A 21,678-nucleotide genomic window follows, 5' to 3' on the forward strand; every position below is an offset into this window, starting at 1 on the left:
GCCTGACACGCTTCGAGAAACTTCTCTAACAATCGATTGTTCCGATACGTTCGAAGTATACGAGCCACACGTTAAGCAAAGTATTCTCCATTCTCTTTCTCATTAGATTTAAATTATTTCAGACTATTAAATGGAATCTTCGATCCATTCGAATAAATATCGGACTGAGTAGCTCCTTCCATAACATTAAAGTTGGAGATCGAGATAACTTACTTGTTTTTCTGAAAGTATCGAATAATTGTATGAAGCAACAATGAAAATAATCCGCGATTGGAAAGATCTCGTTAATATTCGTGAAAGTAAAGAGGTTCCGGGCATTAGCGGCGGAACGGATGTACATGAAAATTACAATCGCAAAGAGAAATATAAGCATTATATTCGACTGAGCGTACTTGGTAATGAACGATATCGGACGATCTCCTTTCGCAATAATTTCGGCCTGGGAGATCGATCGCCCTAAATCGACGAAATCGTCTCGTCTCGGCGCTTTCGCCGCTCGAAGGCGGACACGCGCGATTCCGTTTTCGATGAATTCGTTTCCGAAACGATTTCACTAGCGATGCACGAATTCAGGGATACCGCGAAGGAAGCACGAAAGGAGGATGAAGCGAGTCCGGTTTCGAGGCGGATGGCCAGCAACCGATCGAAGTTACATCGGGAACAAGCTCGACGTGTATACCGTGATTAAAGTAAAAGTAAGTCGTGAAGAAGTCGTTGCCATCGCCAGGTCAAACTTCGTCGGATATAAGCTCCGCGCATTACAATGCGATCGCCCGTAGACGAACCGGTCGATTATATCGCAAACGAAACGCTATATTAATATTAACGCTAACCGTTATCGTCGCGTCTCATTGCGCAATAATTGTCCGAGCCACGATTTGCGCGTAAGTTAAAAAATGCGGAGGACGAAATTGGCGGTCGTTCAGTTCGATAGGAACTTAAATACGGATAGGATATTCTGCATGCACGGAGAAAATGTATTCTCCACGTAGCAAAGTATGTCTGAGCGATAGTTCAACGGTATAGTTCAACAGCATTCTAAAGATAGTTTTGTACACGATGTAGTCCGACAATATTCTAGAATTAATGCCAACTGACAAAAGACTGAACGAGTGTTTATACGGGCATTAAAAAGTAGAACATCGGAAAGAATAATTACAAAAGGTATAATGCATGTGGGGACGTGCACAAAGAAGAACGCACAGCTGGTGAACTTTTATCGCGTCACGCATACGTTTATCATACACACAGAATCTTCGTGAAGGTGCAGATCACGATTGAGCGATTGAATTGTCGATAATGATTTCTCGTGCTCGAAAATGAACCAAATAAACAATGATAAGAGCGGGATAATATCTCGCGAAAAAATTTCTCGTGAATAATGTATACATGTATACATATAACGACATGCGCCAAGTAAAAGTTAAACAGCAGGGTATTTCCCGATACATCGCTCAACTTTCCGATAGAGGAAAAAGTGTATCGCAATTTTATCGGTTACGATAAAAAGAATAACTAAGTTTACGTAACTGCGTATCGACTCTTTGCAAATCACAATTATTTTTCACAAATGAGCGCAAATATTTCGTCTTCAATTTAATCTAATCTGGTGGATCAAATATGAATCATGCAATTTTTATAACTTGAAGGATTTATGGGGACCCGAGAAAAATAAAATTTGCTGATTATAATCGTGCACTGATTCGAGAACTACAAAAGACTATCGCAAAGTATTATATCGAGTCCAACTCAAAATAGGACTGATTAATAAAACACTTGAAAGAATTTGACGTCAAATAAATGTAAAGGGGTAGAATAAATTCTAATAAACATTTATGTATAAAATTATAATTTGAGAGATAACAGGTACTTCTGGTACAAGTACTCTTTCTTGAGATTCAATGATTTGTAGTAATACGCAATACCGCTTTTCCTGTACATGTAACAACGGTGATAAAGGAAGTGTAAATACACAGCTTCTTCGGCTGACGTATGTTAGCGCAATCAACTAGCGCGTTATTTCGATTTATTTAACATCGTATCGCGAAGGAAAATATGTTCGACTTACGTTAAGGCTTTTTCGATATATCTTATGTTTTTATTTATCTTACGTTTATCAATAGAACGCAATTGATTTCGCTGCTTTTGATTTATCTTTCGTTTATCAAATAACATGATCGTTTCAATCTTAACACAATTTTTAAAACATTTACGTCCGCGCGAATTGTCAATCTAAATTAAAGTCTGAAAGTAAATATGGAACACTTCGATTGATTTAACATTGCGTCTTGAAGAAAATTATATTCGACTCGCGTTAAGGTCCTTTCAATCAATTTATTTTACGTTTCTCAAACAACGCGATCGTTTCGACCTTAATACAATTTTCAGAACACGTTCACGTCCGCAGATTGACAGTCGAAATTAAAAGTAAATAAGTACAAAACGGAGATATGAAAATATTTAGCGACATCGATCTTTACATGAACGCGTCAAATAAATTTCTATTTAAACGCGAGCGCTATATTCAATAGTATTTGGATTCAGATTAAATCGGAAAAATTAAAAATTGATCGGGATTGGAGGCACTCGACTGGTTCGCCCGTTCGCGGCATCGAACATGAACGATATCGACGTTAATCGCGAATTAATGCATGTGCAACGTTAATTACGCATTGCGACCGGCAAGAAGTAGGGAGAGAAAAAAAAACTAATTTCTTGCGTAACGGTATAAGAATGCTTAATTTTTCGCCGTGATCGCTGGTGCGAGAATGCTATCTAACATCTAACGGCTGCTTTGCGCGAGTGGATCAATCGCGTTCTATTAATAACCGCCACCGTCGAGGAAAAGTAAAAAAAAAATAATCGAAAATTACGTTTCCGAGCCGGCGAGTCTCCGCGCAACGAATCCGGCGCAGTTCCCTCGGAAGGAACGAGTTGTACAGAGGGTTAGGTCATCCCCCGAGACTTTCAAGGCCACGCGGGAAAGACGCGACAGAAATAGGACCTTACTTCATGGAGAACTGCATCCGCGCAGCGTCCAAGTGGGAAAGCGTCGGCTTTTTCCCCGCTTCGCGTCGTCTTTTCCCTATTTTCAGAGTCGACCGCAAAGGTCGTTATCCTGCAATCAGTGACTCGTCCCTAGCAGATTGTAACGCATGCAGAAATAGATAAGATTTAGATTTCATTTAAATAAAAAAAAATTTTTTTTTTTAATTCATAAAAATAAGAGAATAGCTTTCTACGTAAAACTGTCTATCGATTATTTTCGATAACTGTGATACCCGATATACGATCATCGTTTAAAAAAACGTATCGCGCAAAGTGACGATTTGAAAAGCGCATGAAAGTCTGATGATAAATTCATAGTCAGTTCTGTCAGGAATAAAACCTCGTAAATTATACTACGAATAGAATCTGCAAAAATTTAGAGAATCTTATGGAAAAACAGACTATTAGTTACTCGCACGCGTTACTCGTTTCTCTCTTCTCACGCGCACGATCACCACGGCAGACGAGGCTGACGAGGCTGACGAGGCTCATCGGCACTTGGCGACAATTTTTTTGCCTCGCGCTGTCGATTATCGCGAGCACCGAGAGAGCGATAATTCGTTTCAAAACACATACGGGCTGCGACGTGGGAGAGGAGAGAAGAGCGCGGGTTCGATCCGGTCGCGACCAACTTCCTGCTGCTTCCGCAGCGACCTAACCTAGGCGTGCCGGGTAGCTGATCGAGCTTTGCTCCGACCCGGGGAATCCGACTGTCGTTCCCCCCGGGATATCTTAGTCGCGACGTCAACGATACGAGTGCGGAGCAAAGGTTACCGAGACGCGACTCATTGTACGCGAAGGAGCTAGGTACGTTCTATCCACCGCCGAGAAAAAATCTCGCAGAATTCGGACACGGGCGGCGACTGCCCAGCAGCTCGGTCCTGGCGCATGCTCGACGTATACGTACGTACCGTGGACCGAAAAAAAGCGGCACTCGTCGGAATCGCGCGTCGAACGTCTTCACGCGCGCACAGAGATTCACGACCGCCGCGCGCTTTAAACCTCGCGATAGCGGGCGTGACGCGTGGCGCGAGCGGGTGACGAGCGCGCGGCGGATAACGCGACGCGGAATGACACGAACGTTACGGCTGCAGGAGCGTGACTGACTGAACTGTCCGAACTGAGCTGCGCGCAGCGTGGCGCGAGCCGCGAGCCGCGCGAGGCGGTCGACCGACCGGCGAACGCTCGTTTTGAAGTTGGCCGCGTCAACGTGCCACGTGATTGGCAGGATGGCCGGACCGCTTCTGCTCGCGCGAGTGCGTTGAACGCGCTGCGCCGGGGAGGTAACGAGCGAGCGAGGGAAGCTCGATAACGAGGAAGTCGCTCTCCTCGTTGGTCGCTCGATGCGACAATCCTCGATAAGCTGAGCGATAAGATGCGGACGTCACGCTCGGGACGCGCGTTGCGCGTTGCGCGCTTCGATGATGTTCGATAGAAATATGAAATTAATACTTTGCGGTTCTATGATGGGTTCAACTCGACAGATGTGTTGCGGTGGCCTATTGCATAAGAGCCTTTTTACACAAAATGGCATAGCATAAGACCGTCTGGACCAATCCAGCATCTAGCTGAAATGACTAGACTTTATAGGCCTGTTCGTTTTAGATGAACTTCTTGCACGGTTCAGCTTTCCTCTTTTTCTCAACACATTGAAGAGAGAAAAAGAGAAAAGATGAACTGTGCAAGAAGTTCAGCTAAATGAACAGGCCTTGTGCTAGATGCTCATTGGTCCAAAGATTTGATTCTTGAATTCGTTCGCAAGATAAACGTGTACGCAAATTCTGTTTTTATGATAAATCTACAAGTTGATTGGCTAAAAGCCATGCTTGCAACTTTTCTGTAAAAGCAAAATTTGCGCACGTTTTTATGTTTACGTTTCTTTTGCGAATAAATTCAAGAATCAGACATCCTAGGCTTATGCTATGCATATACAGCTATGCTATTTTGTATAAGAGAGCCCTAAATTTTTCAAATATTTAAATCTGTACGCGATTATAATCGGTTAGTTGTATTTTTGGGGTTTCCATAACCCCCCCCCCCCCAATTTTTATTATCCATGTTAGATTAGTCGATTAAATGAAATTGGAGATGAAATACTTGATCTTCGCTCATTTGCGAGAAATGGCTTGGACCGCAACGATGATTAATAAATAATATAGGGTTTTCTGTAGGATTTCCACCTGGATATGTGGGCTCATCAGATGAAATTGGGGATAAAATACTTGATCTTCGCTCATTTGCGAGAAATGGCTTGGACCGCAACGATGATTAATAAATAATATAGGGTTTTCTGTAGGATTTCCACCTGGATATGTGGGCTCATCAGATGAAATTGGGGATAAAATACTTGATCTTCGCTCATTTGCGAGAAATGGCTTGGACCGCAACGAGTTAATAAATGATACAGGATTTTCTACATGATTTCCAATTTCCATGTGGATATGTGGAATCAATGTGCACACGGAGTTATTGATGCTTTTAATATATGAATTTACGTATATATCAGAGCATATGTGATCTGATAAGCACTTAAGTTCACGTGTTAAGGCATCATGATCCCGTAAATACTGAACAAACGTTCAATATTTAAAAAAATCGAAAGTTTATAGAGAAATATAGAATCTACAGAGTTAGATACATAATTATTGATAAAATTAAAGATATAGAACCACAAATTGGCAGTAGAAAATTCTGAAAAGCATTCGAAAAGTTTTGATTTTTTTTAAATCGTAACATTGTTAAAATCGATCAGAAAGACCATATCCCGAAAATCTCTCGGAATGTATATGTATTTAAAAATACGAGCAAATGTTCTGCGCAATGCAGGGAAAACGGCGACCTGACGCGACCTGACGTGACGTGAGAAGAATTAGATCAAGGCTGTCGTGTCGTTGCAATGATTATTTCGCGGCATATATGGTCTTTGACCATAAACGACTTGGTCACAACACCCTCGAAATTCTCAATATTTATTTTCAAAACGTTATATATAATAACTATATATATGTATATATTTATTTATTTATGTAATACATATATATGTAATATATAAATATTGATTATTTTTTATGCATGCACACATATTTACATATTCTATTCTAATAATCGCAGCATCCTCCAGTACATCTACTTTAAAAACATGTATTAATTATTTTTTACATGTATTAATTTAGAGATATTTTAACCGATATTTTCTTAGCACTAAAAAGTAATAGTGTCGTAATGCGCGGTTGTTAATTTCAACCGTGTAAAGTAATTGTTATGCAAAACATTGGTGTCAGAATTGATTTATGTTTCGTGATAGGCGATAATCCTTTGATATTTCGTGGCCAGATAATCGTGACTGGAAGGAATGCGAATAGCTTTGTCAAATTGTCCGATCGTCGAGGGTAAAGTGAATATGAAGCGCAGGTGGGGCGTCCGACATTTTCAGGATATGCCGCGAGAGTATCTGGAAGATATTCCTTGAGAAAGCAATGCTCTTTGCACGATGACTTAACAGATAACTGCGATTCTTAAGGTGCGAAATGGCATCCGCAGTTCTTACTCACGAGATTTCTATTTATTATATTATTTATATTTAAAAACTGTAGAATAATACTGCTTTATTTTATATCTAAGTATTTCATGTAAAATTTTCCTAAATAAGTATTGCGATATATTTATATAAACAATTTGTAGAATTTTTAGATTTTTTGTAATAATTTTGCATATTATAATTAACAAAACTGATACTTATTGTTAGTGAATATGTGTAAATACAACAATTTATTTCAAGTTATATGACAATCGTATAACAACCTGTGAATAAAATACACATTTCTCTTTTATGTTAGAAGTAATTAGAAGCCGAAGCGAGAGAAACTATATTTCTATTAAATAGTTCAATATATTACAGATGCCAATACTCGATATTATACAAGATGCCACGATGTCGTCTTTCATACGATCTAATAAAGATCCATAATTAAAAAACTCGAAATTGATTTTTCCCTACTACTGAAAAAATGCTATATAAAAAGCCGTGAAATATTTTCACGGTTAAGGAACAAATGATCGAGTAAAATCATTAACCGTAGCAAACGTTTTCTATCTTCGTTGCCGCGATATCGTGAAGTTCGTTTGATTTCCTTGTTTCTTCAACCGATGAGAAAAGCGGCGTCTCGAATCGGTCGGAGAGACAACAGGATAACAGGGACGGGCTGAATAGCGCAATTAAACGACAAACTTGCGAATACTTTCTACGTCGGGTGCGACGAAAGGTTGAATGGAGAAATCACGAGCGACGTCAGAAAACAAGAATCGTCGTGAGAACCGAAAAAAAAGGAACTTTGTATCATCCTTTCTGGTTCGGTGAAATTTCACCGTTTTGCACGGTTCAAGGAAAAGGTGAAAAGACAAGGTGTATGCAAAATAAAAACGAGAAAAGTAGAACGGTTAGAGGATGCATCATATGCGTTACGGACAACAACAATGCGATCTCGGGCGCGTCCCACCCGCGCCGCGCGCGACTGTGAGAGGATTCTCATTATTACTTCTCGGACGCAATAGCACGGAAAACGGTGATTAGTTGTGCAAATGGACAAACGGAGCAGCCTCCGGCAATAACATAACTAAATCCAATGTAGGAATAAGAGAGGGAGATAAGAGGAATACAAGAAATTTTAATCATTCAACGAAGATTAGACGATCGAGGCAAATAGATTTCTCGTAATAATAAAACACGAATATTACGAATAGAATAATTGTTTCCGCAAGTAACTTTGAGAATTAATATTAGGGATATATATACATAGTTAATAGTCCCTTAATTGCATATTAATTATACGATTATTGAAATCTATCGAAGTTGAATAAACAGTATTCTTTTCTATTTGCTACTTTAGATTTATATAAATGATTTCACATAAATAACTAACGGCTAATTAACAGAATAAAAATATATTTATTAAAATTAATAAGAACTTGATAAAATAAATAAATAAAAAATTATTCTATGAGCAACGTCCAAACGATTATTCCACGATTATTTCTTTCGATACATGTAATTGGCTTCGGACTTGTCTCTATCTTTGCTTTTTCTATTAATTAAATGTGTTATTATTTTTCGAACATTTATTTTAAAGTAGATCGCGCGATTAAACGCACGTTTACCGTAAATAAAATGCACGCTTAGGCGCAATTATCTTTACGAAGCAATGCAGAAACTCATTCATTATACGGGAGAACGAACATAATTCACTATAAAATCTATAATCTCGTCGTATTCTCTTACTTTGTACGTGGGTGATGTTACGTGCCTAATTAATACTGCGTTCTTTCACGATTCTAGAATTCTATATCACGATGGCAGAGTGTATGTTCACGTCGATGAAATTTGATAAATAGATACGTGAAGCGAGAGGGAGCGATGAAAGGTTCGATGATGGATAGTAGAAATAGAGAGAAGAAGAGAGAATAGAATACCACTTTCGTGTACCAATTACTAAATAGACTGGTACATCTTGGATACGGTTCTCACCCGTATTCGTCGATAGTCACAAGAACGGTCGACCTGTCTGCGCGTAAATATCTTCCGCGAGGATCCGAGACGTTCCGTACAAGTCGGCGACGTTTCCTATTTACATTTTTAGAGGTTCGGACTTTGCGTTATCTTTGTTCATGCTGCATGAAGAGTAAAACGGGAGATATTTTTCTTATGCAATAGGATACCGAGCTATCAATTGAGCCCATTATAAATTTAATTGGGGCCTAGCTATTATTAAAATCCAATCATATCTCGGTTGAACTAAGCCGCTCGATAGATACTAAATTTATCTTACATATCCTTTTTAAAAGGAACTAAAAGGTCGATGTATTTTTCTCAAACTACTGAGGAATATATTAGCTTTGTGAACAAAACGAAAAATCATTTAGAAAGTAGCTCTGTCTATGCGTACATTTCTCAATTGATCAATACATATAAGGTATCTGTAAGAGGTGATATGCAAATTTCACGCGTAATATATTATGAACGTATAATAGTAGGTATTATGAAACAATGTGTCTGGATGTCCATTATTCATACCGAATAATCGGTATGAATAATGAACGTCCAGACAATCGTGACAATCTTGAAACAATTCACCCTGCAAACGTGCCTGGCACATACCTAAGTCAAATCGTTGCTATTAATCTCAGATATTATTTTACATACGTACGATACGATCATTCGTGTCGGATGTTAACTGTGCGCGGTATCTGGAGCGCGGAAATGAAAATAAACACGGTGCTTCTCGAGGCTACGGAAAATCGGTAATCAACGACACGCGAGATATCTCGTCGGCGACACGTGCCTCGCGAATTGTCGCGCAGCGAAACGAGCGGAATCATCGCTCGTGCGGGAAAATCGTGCCGAGCCGTCTCCTTTCCCTTCCCGTTCGAAAGAATCCCTCGCGGAATCTTTCATCGGTCGGTCGTTTCTCGGCGTCATCAGCGTTTGCAACGTCCAGAGACATATTATCCGCTGCAATAATCCGCCACTTTTCCATCTCGTTCAGCAAGATGGATTTCTACGAGACGCGCGTCTCCGTGCGCTTTCCACGCATCGCGGAATGGCAGTCGCGCGAACAAACGGCGATTGCCATTGCGCCGCGAAGCATCGCAGCCCAACAGTTTTCCATTGAGCGACTTTGATTAGATTTACTCCGCTCGTTGCATTAACATCGCAACGTTCCCCGATGTTTACGATCGAATCTTGCTTCTGTTTCCGTTTCTTTCTGTTCGCGGCGTTTCTTCAATCTCATTGCTATTACGTGTTTTAATTGCGGCAATAAGACAGCGCAATTAGGCGTTAATTACGTATGTTAAACGCATCAATCAAAACCTTACTTTCGTAACGAAAGAAAAATAAATTTCTGCACACACATACACACCGATTTTTTACTTAAGCTTTGAACAGATTGATCTTACATTCTTACGCGGGGAAATATTCCGTAAATCGTTTCCGGCCTCTCCGCTTCGCTTGAACTATTTGTCCAGCTTATTACATTGTCCTATAATCTACCAAACAATTTTACAAATACTGATAAGGAGGTTGTACTTACTAAAGTAGTTAAGAGTCTCCCGGATCTGATCCGGCGATAGTTTCAAATCAACGTCCTCCGACTTGAGAGCAGGCGCCGGGATAAACCAATCGGCGTTCTCGTATCCTGTAAATACAATGCGACACAATGAAGAAACAATCTTTTAAAATCTTGCTGTTAATATCGCGTACATCATCATCATCATCATCATTATCATCATCTTCATCATCATCATCGACAGTCGCCGCACGATTCAAATTCGCGCAATCTAGATTACCTGTCTACTGAAAAACACGGAGATTGCAAAAATGTGTTAAGCGCCTCGGTCTGCAAATTGCGATAGAGTATACTAACATAGTATACTAATATATACTCGAGGCAGCATATTATCGTGCTAATTAATGCGGTAATCGTATCCGTTCCGAAGACGAGTAACAAAAACATCACTGCCCGCGCGTTATAACTCACGCGGCGCGCGGCTAAATGTACTGTTGCTAATTGGCCACAACCCCCGTCGCGCGAGGACGCACCTTTCTGGAGCTTCGCTTTATTGACGGGACACGCGATATACGGGCCACCGATGGGTCAGGTTAACAGGTTCACCAATCTGTGGCACGTGCCACATTATTGCCCGTGGTTCAACGCACTCCGGGGAAAAGATCACGCAAGTCCCTACAATGTGCTTCTTATACTTTCACACGTCTTATGCTCTCTTTCTTCGCAACATGCGATTGTACGCGAGGTTTATTGTTTGTCTCCACTTCCGATTTTATTACTATCCTTTGTACGTCTGTAATTGCAACACGTTTTCACGGCGCTCTTCCGCGTTTCGGATGACGCTTTGCAATTTAATGTAACCCTTATCTTCGGGGCTCCGTAAAATATCATTTGCGAGATGCGGTTCCAGACAGACGGTAACTGGACAGGCTTCCTCGGTTAATTAGAACGCAGGAAATTCGATCGGCCGCACGTTGTGGTCTTCTCTACTCTTATTGATTTTCAACATCCTACTTTCTTGATCATGTAAAACGCGAGTCATTACATTAGAAGTTTACAAACATCGATAAAGCTGTGTCAGTGTTTTTCTTTCCGCAGAAATTACACTTAATACTCAAAGTGCCTGCATATTTTCATTGTCCCTTTAATCGACACAAGGCCCCGATGCAGTTGAGTTTATCTAGCACCCGATAAGATTCGTCGAGATTATTAGCACGTTTATCAGTATACTGTATTTTATCGTTATCGATAAATTCTGGAATATACACGTGTAAAAAAAAAAAAAACAGGAGGAATTCAAGGTTTCTCCGACCGCGGCGAGCGGTCGCGCACTTTTTCGCTTTGCATTAAGCACACACACGCTTTACCTTTCACCTCGCGTTTCCCGTTTTCCTATTAAGTAAAGAGAGAAGCAGAAACGGAGCTCACCTTGGAACTGAGTTAAGGTGTCGGCCCGGAGACGGTATCTCGGTATTTGCTCTTCCAACAGGCTGATTATCTCGACTTCTGGCAGCTCCTCGCCACTGCACACATCTGCAACAATCAAGCGCAGCATCCACCGTGGCGTTACTAAGTACGCGAAGGCGCGTTTATTATGCGCGCGCCATAAAACGCGGTTCCGCTTCGAGTCGCGGGCATAATCGAGCGCGCGTGCTATACGCGTCATCTCGCGACTCGTCCCCTATACGCAAGCTCGACGTCAGGTGCAACGAGAAATGTACGCATCGCGCGTTACATCCTCTCACCGCGTTGGGCTCGCTCGTGAAGGAAATGGAAAAAAAAAAGATCGCGCCGTTCGATTCGACTCGACTGCGCGCAAGTGCAAAAATTAGGATGATGACAGTGCGATCCAATAATAGCGTTGACGGAATAGTTTATGTCGCGAGAAACGCTTAAGTAGCAAAAACGGACGTACGCGATAAGACGGAACATACAGGCTCTTCACAAAAAGACGCAATGCTTTTGAATTACTATATTTATGCTACTGCATTACATATACATTGATGATTTTGGTGTTAATTCCTGACAGTTTAATGTAAAAACGTATTCAATGTGAGAGTAATCTTGTTCAATATACAGAGTAAATATACTCAATATAGAATAATCTCTAATCGGTATATTTTTCGTAATTCATGGATACTGACAGGGCCTCCCTATTCCGGACTTAAATCCCTGAGATTTTCATTTATGGAGATATCTAAAGGATTACATCTACCAGAATAACCCTTGCACAATTGAAAATTTAAAAATCGACATTCAAACCGCTGTAGAAAGGATTCCTACCGCAATTCTCGAAGAAGTGGTGATTGTGGTGAGCAATTTTTGTGGACGATTGGATATGGCGGCGGCTGCTAATGGATCTCATATTGAATATTTTTACATAACATCAAACTCCAAGTCGTCAGGAATTGTTCAACACTAAAACCATCAATGTATATAAAAGTGCGGCTGGGGTCTTTTTGTGAAGATTCTATACGTATATTCGCGCTCGCTTTCATGAAACTAGGATGAAGCAAACGAGAGGTATGAAAATTCATGAAACGTTATTACATTGTAATGATATTACAACGCAAATGCGCACATTTTTTACGCTTGTCTATCACCCTCCCGCCCTCTCATCAACTGCGCAACGTAGCGCAACGTATTATCATGAACACGCCTCTTTCCGTTATTATTGTAAAGTTATTTTCTGTCGCGCGTTGCGTTGCATGCACGCTAAAATCTTCTACCTTGCGGTGTAAGACAAGTGTGCGTGACCTGAGTGACAAAAAGCGTTTGCTTGCGGTACAGCAGGAAACGGAGGAGGAGGAGGAGGGGGAGATTTGTGCGGCTCACCGCAAACGAGGGTCCCTTCAACGGAGGTTGCATACCACATCAACGTGTTTCGTGCGAAGCGCATGTAGTTACAGAGCTTCAGAGTCGATCACCTTGCCCGGGTACGATAAACTTTGAAAATGCTTAACGAAAATTCAGTGAAATACCGTCACACCGCGGCTCTTTTTAACGTCTTCGTGATCAAGCCTCGAATAAAATTTCAGAGTCAAGATCCGTTCAATAGTAATCGATGGAAATTGTTTCTAGCTCACGATCAAGTTTAATTGACAGAAATTATACGTAATCATCTCTACAATTAGAGATTGTTTCAGACTTTTCTTTAAGAAGAACTCTAAATCTCACGTTGTCGAAAAATTGATCGTTAAATAAATATCTATCAAAGGCTCAGAGGCTTAAAAATCAAATAGAAGGTAATAGGGGCCGAGCTAGGTTTGGTAAGATTTATCGTTAAAGTTCAGTAAAAATGGAATATCGCCCTCAACGATGTCACGAAGTCGCTTCCGGGTTTGCTCGAGATTTCAAGTCGGCGCTATTAGCTAAGCAGTACTACTGACCTGACATTGTACGCAATTCTCAAGAGATCCTCGCATAGTAGTCATATATAATAAGCGGGACGCATCGACCGAGGAAAAAAATCGCAGGAGGTAGTGGCTTTTTCTCAGGAAAACGCGGCAACGCAATCTATGCAGCGTCGGCTCAACGCTGCGACTGCTGATGCTGGCCGCACCGGGAAGCGACGTGAGTCTCGGTTTCCGTGAACTTTGTACCTTCGGGATACAGCTTCTCGCTCTATCCTTCTTCTCTCGTGAGACTGAGATGACCCGCGCGCGCGAGAGGAGTATCACGCTGCACGAATCTCTCGCGAGTTTAGCACATAATCGCGATGATGCCTCCAGATTAAGCCTGCTCCGATTGTTCGGCGCCGCGTGAATGCTAGCGCGCACTTTTCGCGAAAATGAATTTCCCAGATTCCATTAATAAGGAAGAAAAAAAACAGTTAGGTCGATCGCGGTCGGTTCCCAACGTCTTCGTTCGAATTGAATTATGGAAACCGGATCGCGCAAGACTTACACCTGGCTGATTTATGTATTTATGTCGCACGGATTATGACACGTCGATAAGGTAATCAGAAATGCGCAAAAGTAATCTTTGCCCGTGTGGTCCAAATGACGTATAATCTCTGGATTAGTGTAAGCAGATACAGCATTTTTTTATATATAAATTGATAGCTTGCCAATTCTGACAGAATATTAAAAACATCTATTTTCTACAATCAATCAGAGAAATTGTCATTTAAGGTCCGACTTGGATCTTGATAGCCTATTAATAATGTTTGAATTTTGCCCACTTTTTCCAAACTTAGTAAACTGCGCGCCGATTTTTTGTTAGTCTCTAAAACACACAGCTCTTTGTTGAAACAGTAAATCCACATATTTAAATCAATTTAAATATGTGGACTTACTGTTCCAATAAGGACCTGTGTTTTAAAGACCGACAAAAAAATCGACGTGTATAAGACTACTGAATTTGAAAAAAGAATACAAAATTCACAGACTATTATTATTAAGCTACTAAAATCCAACCTGGACTTTAAATGGCAATTTCTCTAATTGCTGTATATTACATCATGTCCTATTTCACATCTATTTTCGTTGTAGTATATTTTCCAGCTAAATTTTCGAATAAATCTCACGTGAAAATAAAAGTTAGGTGAACATAAAGGATTTATCGGTAATCTAAAAGTTTTAATTACACGATAGGATTTGTTAAACATAATTTTGCTTTGCGAACTATTTTGGTATAAGCTATCGAATGTTTAATTTTATGTCAAAGATCTTATATCAATCTCGAACATTTCATTTATTGCTCGGTTATTATGTTATTAAAAAATAGAAATTATGAAAATACAAAGTAAATGTTATTGTTTGCAGTAAGTCATCTTTACTTCTGAATCGATTGAATATTTGTACGTTCATAATGGTCAATCTTTCGATATTTTAAAACTTTATCTCACGTGATAAAAAGTTTTCTTTTAATTAAAAAATATAAATAAAAATTCAGCTTTCGCGTTACTCTCCATTTATATAAAATACGTATACATATAAGTAGATTTTATTTCTATTGGTCTTAAATTTAAAAAAGTTGTAACTTGCTTCTATTTTTCCTCAAATATACATGTTTATCGCTCGCAAAAATGTCTACATGAGTGTATGTAATATGTAAATACGAGTAAATTCCGAGTGTACCGAGCTTGGATTCGCCAAGTCCAAATGACCATGCGGATCAGTGTGCTCTCTCTATAGAAACGATAAAAATAGCATAAATGCAGAACGCGTGCTGCCACATACTGGCAATCGTGTGCAGCAGAAAGGTGAATCAACACTCACTACAGAAGATAATACCTGCTAACAAGTTGGTATCGATACCTGATATCGTTACCAGCTGCTGATCGCCTTGGTATTTGTATAACGTATAACGTATTTTAACAATGTTCGTATCAGCAGATCCAAGCAGAATATATATAATCAGAACGTATATATTTTGTATATATTTATAAAATATATATTGTATTATGTATATTTCGCATGCGAATGTTTTCATGAATTTAATTTTAATCAAAATGATTTAACGCGATAAATTATTACTTCGCATACGATTAATAATTAACAATCGTAAATATATAGTAATTATTCATGCTCAACCGATAAAAGAACCAATTAGTTCTGCAATCAAAAAAGATTAGCGTTGAATCTCTAATTATTTCTTTACTTTCAGATCTTGCCGATAAAACAGCTCCGTTTCAATCCGTTTCTCAATCACGTTTTACCCTTTTGCACGCGAAACGGATGTGATACGGTGAACGGAAAAAATAATGATTCGCGCAGCCGAGAAATATCGCGAACGGATATCGTACCATCTCGCCACTTGCTTAGCACAGCCTCACGTTTCTCGAAGATCTCTTTGAGCTTTGCCGGGCCCTTGGGCCTTCTCGCCTCTCTCGTGCCTAGGTACATAATCTTGGGTCCGGCGGCGCTAGCCGAACTCTCCGCCCTTCCGCTCTCTTCATCAAGGCGCACCTTCTACCGCTATCAGCAAAGTTCGTTGCCCGCGAGATTCATGAAATTCGATTCCAAAGCACACAGATTACGTAAAACGAAACGAGATCGGTGCAGACCATCGCGGAGCATCAGCCGTTTCGCGACCTATGCGATTTTACGCCTAGTAAAAAAAAACTTGCGTAATTAGATCCCGAGACAATGACCCGATAATTTTACAACTTAATTAATGACCAAAAATCATTTCGTTTTTACAAATACAGCTGCGCACTCTGTGTTTTGCAAAATATACGAAAAGTCTTCTTATGAAAATCAATATTCTGGTAATAAATCTTTTCTTACGCACAAAATGAGTCTTTCAACTTTTCACTCAATTTTACGAAGCACACAAGGGTCAACTTAAATTTTTTTTTATACAATAACGAAAGCGTAATTATCACAATGCAAATTAATGTTATCGAAATTATGAGAATAAACGATCCAATAAACTACCGAGCGCGATATGTCGTTAGTGAACGCTTCCATCTGCGAATTCTTTTCTATCCCGACAGCTGCGAAGGATTAAATTGTGTAACCCGTTCGCACGCACCTTATCGTACACACAGAATTATAACGAAATTGACGACACAGTCGCGCGTAGCTATTATATGCGCTCCACTAATTTACATTGAACGACGAGCGACGCCGGCGTTTTTATTCTGGGTGATTACGCGGTGAATGAGACTCTTCGCGATCTATCATCAACGGCGAACCGTTCGCGAACTCGGGAAAGATGTTCTTTTGGAGTCGCAAGCCGCCGAAGAACTCCGTCGAATGTACGTACGCGATGGGGGAAAATAGCAGCGACCAGTATAGCTGGAGCCTAGCCAATTTCGATTTCCGCGATCGGGTCATTTATCGAACAAATCTAATTTGAAAAGCTAAATCTTTCATTTCGCCTTCGAGAGACAAGTTTCAGAAACATATATGCTTTATGACAATGGATTCATAGAGCTCTCCTCTTAATCTTACAATTAGATTAAAAGTTAATCTTTAATTAATTTTTAAGTGACTTTGTATAATTGGCATCGTTTTCTTGGATCCTTTAATATACCTATGTGCAAATGTACGTTGCATTTTAAAATCAATAATTATATTTTTTTTAACACTTTCAACAACTTAAATATTAAGATAAAAGCAACAATTTATTTAAAATTTTTTTTTTGTTTTGAGTCATGCAGTTTTTAAAATGTAAGAATAATATTTACGCTTGGTATATGTTTAAAATGAACGAGGGAGCCAGCGATCGATAAGTTTAAATCTTCATTGACGTAGTAGTCACTCTTGACAAGGTTGCTGGCAAACGGTTCGAAGTCAACCAACCCAAATAATACGCATGCATTACATAATAGACGGGAATAAACTGGCGTTTGCGTTAATGGAATTTATTTACGATTTATTTACGATTTAATTGCGTGCATTTCATGAATTTGTCTTTGTCATTAAAACATCTTGAAAGTGCGTGAAGTAACGACGGATTGGCTTAAACTCTAGAATATCATTAAACTAGCCTTTTGTAGGTCGCCTATTTCGAGAGCTGAATAATTATGCTCTCGATATTTCGGGCGCGAAATGATGGTACCTTAGAAAGTTGAATACGAGAATATTATCGAGCGCGTCTCGGCACCGCAATCAATACGGAGCGTATGTCAAAGATAAAAGATACTCGCAGATGTCTGCAATGACGATAAAAATAATCACAATGACAACCATCATTTTTAGCATGATGATTATGATGATGACGACGCCGACGATGACGAGGATGAGGATGATGATGATGATGATGATGATTATGATTATGATGCTGACGACGAAAAAATGATGATGATGATGACTAGAACGATAACGATAATGATGATGACGTCCATGATGATGAGAATGGAGCGTGGCGTATTATCCGCCGGGCAGGAGTAATCATCATTTGGCTCGGGCCAATGGGAAACACCATGAGGCTTGGAACAGGTAAGCCGTAGAACCACTTTATAAAACTCCTCGTGCTAGCACCGTCAAAGACAGTTTCTCCTCGTACGCTTACAAAGTAAGATGCAGTAAATCCGTCTGAACCTTGAACTCGCGAGATTCAACGCGCCGTTCTTCGAAAATTCGGTTTACTCGCGCGAGAAATTCTCGTCGGGAACGACAAACGTTCTCGTTGCGTTTAATACGTCAGTTGAAATTATGATCACATTTAAACGTGCGTTTTAGCCGTATTTAAAAAAAAAATCAGTCTACAAGTGACGATTTTGATCGCGCTGTCGTAATTATTGCGAAACTAGTAAAGCTCACGGATACCCAGTGAAAGAATCAATATCTTGAGCGCCGTTCCGTGGCGTCGCCGAAGCGACAGCTGGTACGTATATTAAAAATGATAAAAATTTCTTTCATCTTACCCGTGATGGTCTCAGCGTCGCGGGTACTAACGGGAGTGACTAGCTTGCTCTTCGACGACCTTAACGCCTGGAGAGTCGCCCTTGCCGTGGGTGAGACCTTTAGGGAGGCGGCGGATGGTCGGATGGGGCCTTCGGGCCGCTTCGGACCCACATCTTCCACGGTGGCCAGCTTGGACGCTGTGGCGACGAACGATATCGCCTCGCTTTCCTGAAATGCGACTTTATATTTAGCGTTTGCGCGACCGGGTTAGATTTAGAGCTATTTAGGTTGACGCACGAGACTCAAGAAATTGCTTTTGCACTTATTTTCTATTTTTAACTACTTTTAAAGACAACATGTCTTCGCGTATACAAATATTATAGCTGTTTAGAAAAGATCTTGCACGCTCTTTAACGCAGATTCTTTTAACTTCAGTCAAATTATGTGCATTGTAGATCCGTGAGTTCGGAGAACACAAAGCGCGTTCCTTAACGCGCGTGTCATCGCCAGAACAAACATATGAGATGTCTTTGAAGGGGAGGTTTCACGTTTCCCAAGCCCTTTAAATACGCATCGAGGGGGGACCGGCATTTAAGCCGTTGCGCTTATTTAGATCGGTAGCGCTCCGGCGGACACGTTCATTTTGCTCGTCTTCCGGTTCTAAGTCTAGAGTTTATTTCAGGACACTGACTCGAGACAGCACAATCATTTCGACTGTTTTTTGCAAAAGCTTGCCGTCTGCTGAATCATCGTTGTGCTTTCTCGCCTTCTCGCGGCGTATACGTCGCTGATTTTGTCAATACGAATGTCGCTAATTTTATCGATACTCTCATTTAAAATTGAATTAAATATGTAGCAGCAATCCTTGAGCGTATAATTTTAAAATCTAAAACTATACAGTTCTATTGACGAAAGATTACTAGAATTGATAATGAAATCGTGTTCAAGGAATCGATTGACTCTGCGTGCACAAGCGCACATAGCGAATCCTTCATATCACCAATTCTAGCAATTGCAGAAATATCTCCTTTGTCACCGATATCGTATCAAGGCAAGTGATAAGGAACAAGAACAGCACATTTACGTCATATTAATCGTCATCGCCACAGTTGTACTCGCTAACTAACAAAAAGGCTACTGCGCTATTATCGCGAACTTTAATTTCGCGCTTTGGTCTCAATTTCCGGTGGAGCACAGCAATAATACCTATAGGAGGATAAACGGGCGTTACGTAAAATTTTCGGCTGATATTTATAAGCAAACCTCAGCGTCACAGTCGAAACGGTGCAGCTGCGTGACCGGAGGTGGTCCGAGACGCGTTTTACACATATTTCCTTCGACGCGCCAGTCAAGGCTCGTTAGCGTTTCGACGTCAATTTCACTTTCCGATCTTCTCGGCGGTCTTTGGCTACGCAAGGCGGCGCGCAAGGTTACGAGAAACAATGCTATATTCTAATATGCCGGCTGTGCTATACGCGAGGGGAACACAATGCGAAAATGTCATAAGACAGTTAATCGATCTCCATGCAGCAGTATCCCCGACCTGGCATTTTTGTGGCAAATTCTAATACATACGATATATAAAAGCATTGCCGCAAGGCGTAAAAAGAAAAAGATAAAGCTGACCAAAAGCTTAAATACAAACGCGATAAAAATCCATTATCTTGCAACGGTGAGTTTAGTGAGAATAGATAACGATCGCGTTTTAACTAATAAAAAGCTCTCTCGTCGCCCTTCGATGATGGAACTGAAAGAAAAAAAATTCGAGAGGCCTGAGAGGAAAACAGAATCAGTGTAAAGTCCGAAAAGTTAATTCAACGGCAAATTACTTGAAACACTTCGATATCTATTCTCGGGAGCAAACGTTAAAAAAAAACGCGAGGTTCATTTCATTAAGTAACCGCAAATGGAAAACATTGAAAAGCCGCCCTTTAACTTCACAAAGCGGTCACGAACATATCTCCGTTTATCTCAAGCCTGTACCGATCGATTGTATATCAACGATTAATCGCGCAACGTTATTTCGTACGGGCGAGCACGAGATAATTACTAAATTCAGCTGCGAATTTCGCAAATTCGAGGGAATTTTCCTGAGATAACTGGCAGCCTTCGCAGAGAGTGGGAGAAACCGGTCCGCTCGTCGTTTATCATTTCGGCATACATATGGTACTAAACGAGAATTTCATATTCGTCATCATTGTGTGCAATCCAATAAGCGATTGCGACATCGAGCAAAACAATCGCGATTTTTCTTAGTTTATAGTCAAACGCGAAATATCCCGGAAACACTCGGAGAGAGACTAATTGGATTATATTTTACATCTTACAAGTTACAAGATTTGAGGATTTTGCAGTGTGACGCAATCCGCGATTCGATACACCGGGACGATAACACGTCAGCGCGATAATTACTAGCCGCACACCTTTCGCTCACATTTCCTCGACTGTTCTTTCTACCATCATGTATTTTCTCGTAACTTACGAGGACAATCGGGAAAACGGGGGACAGTGGCGGCTCCTCCACGGGGCTCCGGGGAGCCATCATCGCCGTGCGCACGTGTCTCGTCAGGGATCCATCGTGGGAGTAATCCGACGCGGCTGCGTCCCTCTCGCATCCGTTACCCTGCGTCTTGTCGCGGCTCTTGAAGACGCGCCGCGCCGAATTGCGGCGCGCCTCCGCGAACGCGATTCCTCGCAGCAGCATCTCGCGCGACGTCGATGTCCACGAAAAAAGAAAGAAGAAGAAACGAAGACGGTGCTTATCGCACTCGGCAAACAGAGCGGCGGTTTCCCTTGTCAACCCTCGGCGATAAAGAGGAACACTGGTCGATGCGCGCAAAGTCGCGAATTATACCGCTGATTTAACTCAAACATGAAAATTCGCGCGATTCGCGAATCGAGGGGACGATTTCCGCGGGGAGATAAACCCGCGACTGTCAGATCTACGACTCGTACGAAGAAATGCGTGCGCACGAAGGCGATAAAGCGCAAAACAAAATGCGCGCACAACGAATTCGATCCCTCACTCGAATAACTCGATCAGTTCTGCAGGATCCGATATGCAAGAGCAATATGAATTTTGCCCGTTATCTGCGGATACTGGCTGATAACACGCGGTACAATCACGTTCGAAAATGCTGGGAAAGCGCTCCACATGTGCGAAGCGCATATGCTTTGCACATGGAGCGAAAGCACAAAGGAACGGGAGAGAAAGCCTAAGATTGAAAAAAAAATCGTACATGCCAAACAATTAAATAAAGTGATACTAA

General features: G+C 40.8%; 1 protein-coding gene across 4 annotated transcripts in view; it reads right to left on the reverse strand.

The window, feature by feature from the left end:
- Positions 1-21,128, reverse strand: part of Milt (trafficking kinesin-binding protein milt) — a 42,979-nt gene extending 21,851 nt beyond the window's left edge. Inside the window, exons 1-4 of one of the 4 annotated variants that reach the window (XM_071773134.1) lie at positions 20,892-21,128; positions 18,430-18,637; positions 11,538-11,642; positions 10,134-10,238 (exon numbers count right to left, since the gene is read on the reverse strand). In XM_071773134.1, coding sequence (XP_071629235.1) covers positions 10,134-10,238; positions 11,538-11,642; positions 18,430-18,637; positions 20,892-21,113 — 640 coding nt within the window. In that variant the 5' untranslated portion in view covers positions 21,114-21,128. Of the gene's footprint in view, positions 1-3,959; positions 4,149-10,133; positions 10,239-11,537; positions 11,643-13,498; positions 13,647-15,858; positions 16,164-16,342; positions 16,591-18,429; positions 18,638-20,891 lie in introns of those variants that run through there. The other 3 variants (XM_071773136.1, XM_071773137.1, XM_071773135.1) reach the window with 3 other exon arrangements.
- Positions 21,129-21,678: the final 550 nt, after the last annotated feature.

This window comes from Temnothorax longispinosus, chromosome 3 (genome assembly GCF_030848805.1).
Source record: "Temnothorax longispinosus isolate EJ_2023e chromosome 3, Tlon_JGU_v1, whole genome shotgun sequence".
Lineage (NCBI taxonomy): Eukaryota > Metazoa > Arthropoda > Insecta > Hymenoptera > Formicidae > Temnothorax > Temnothorax longispinosus.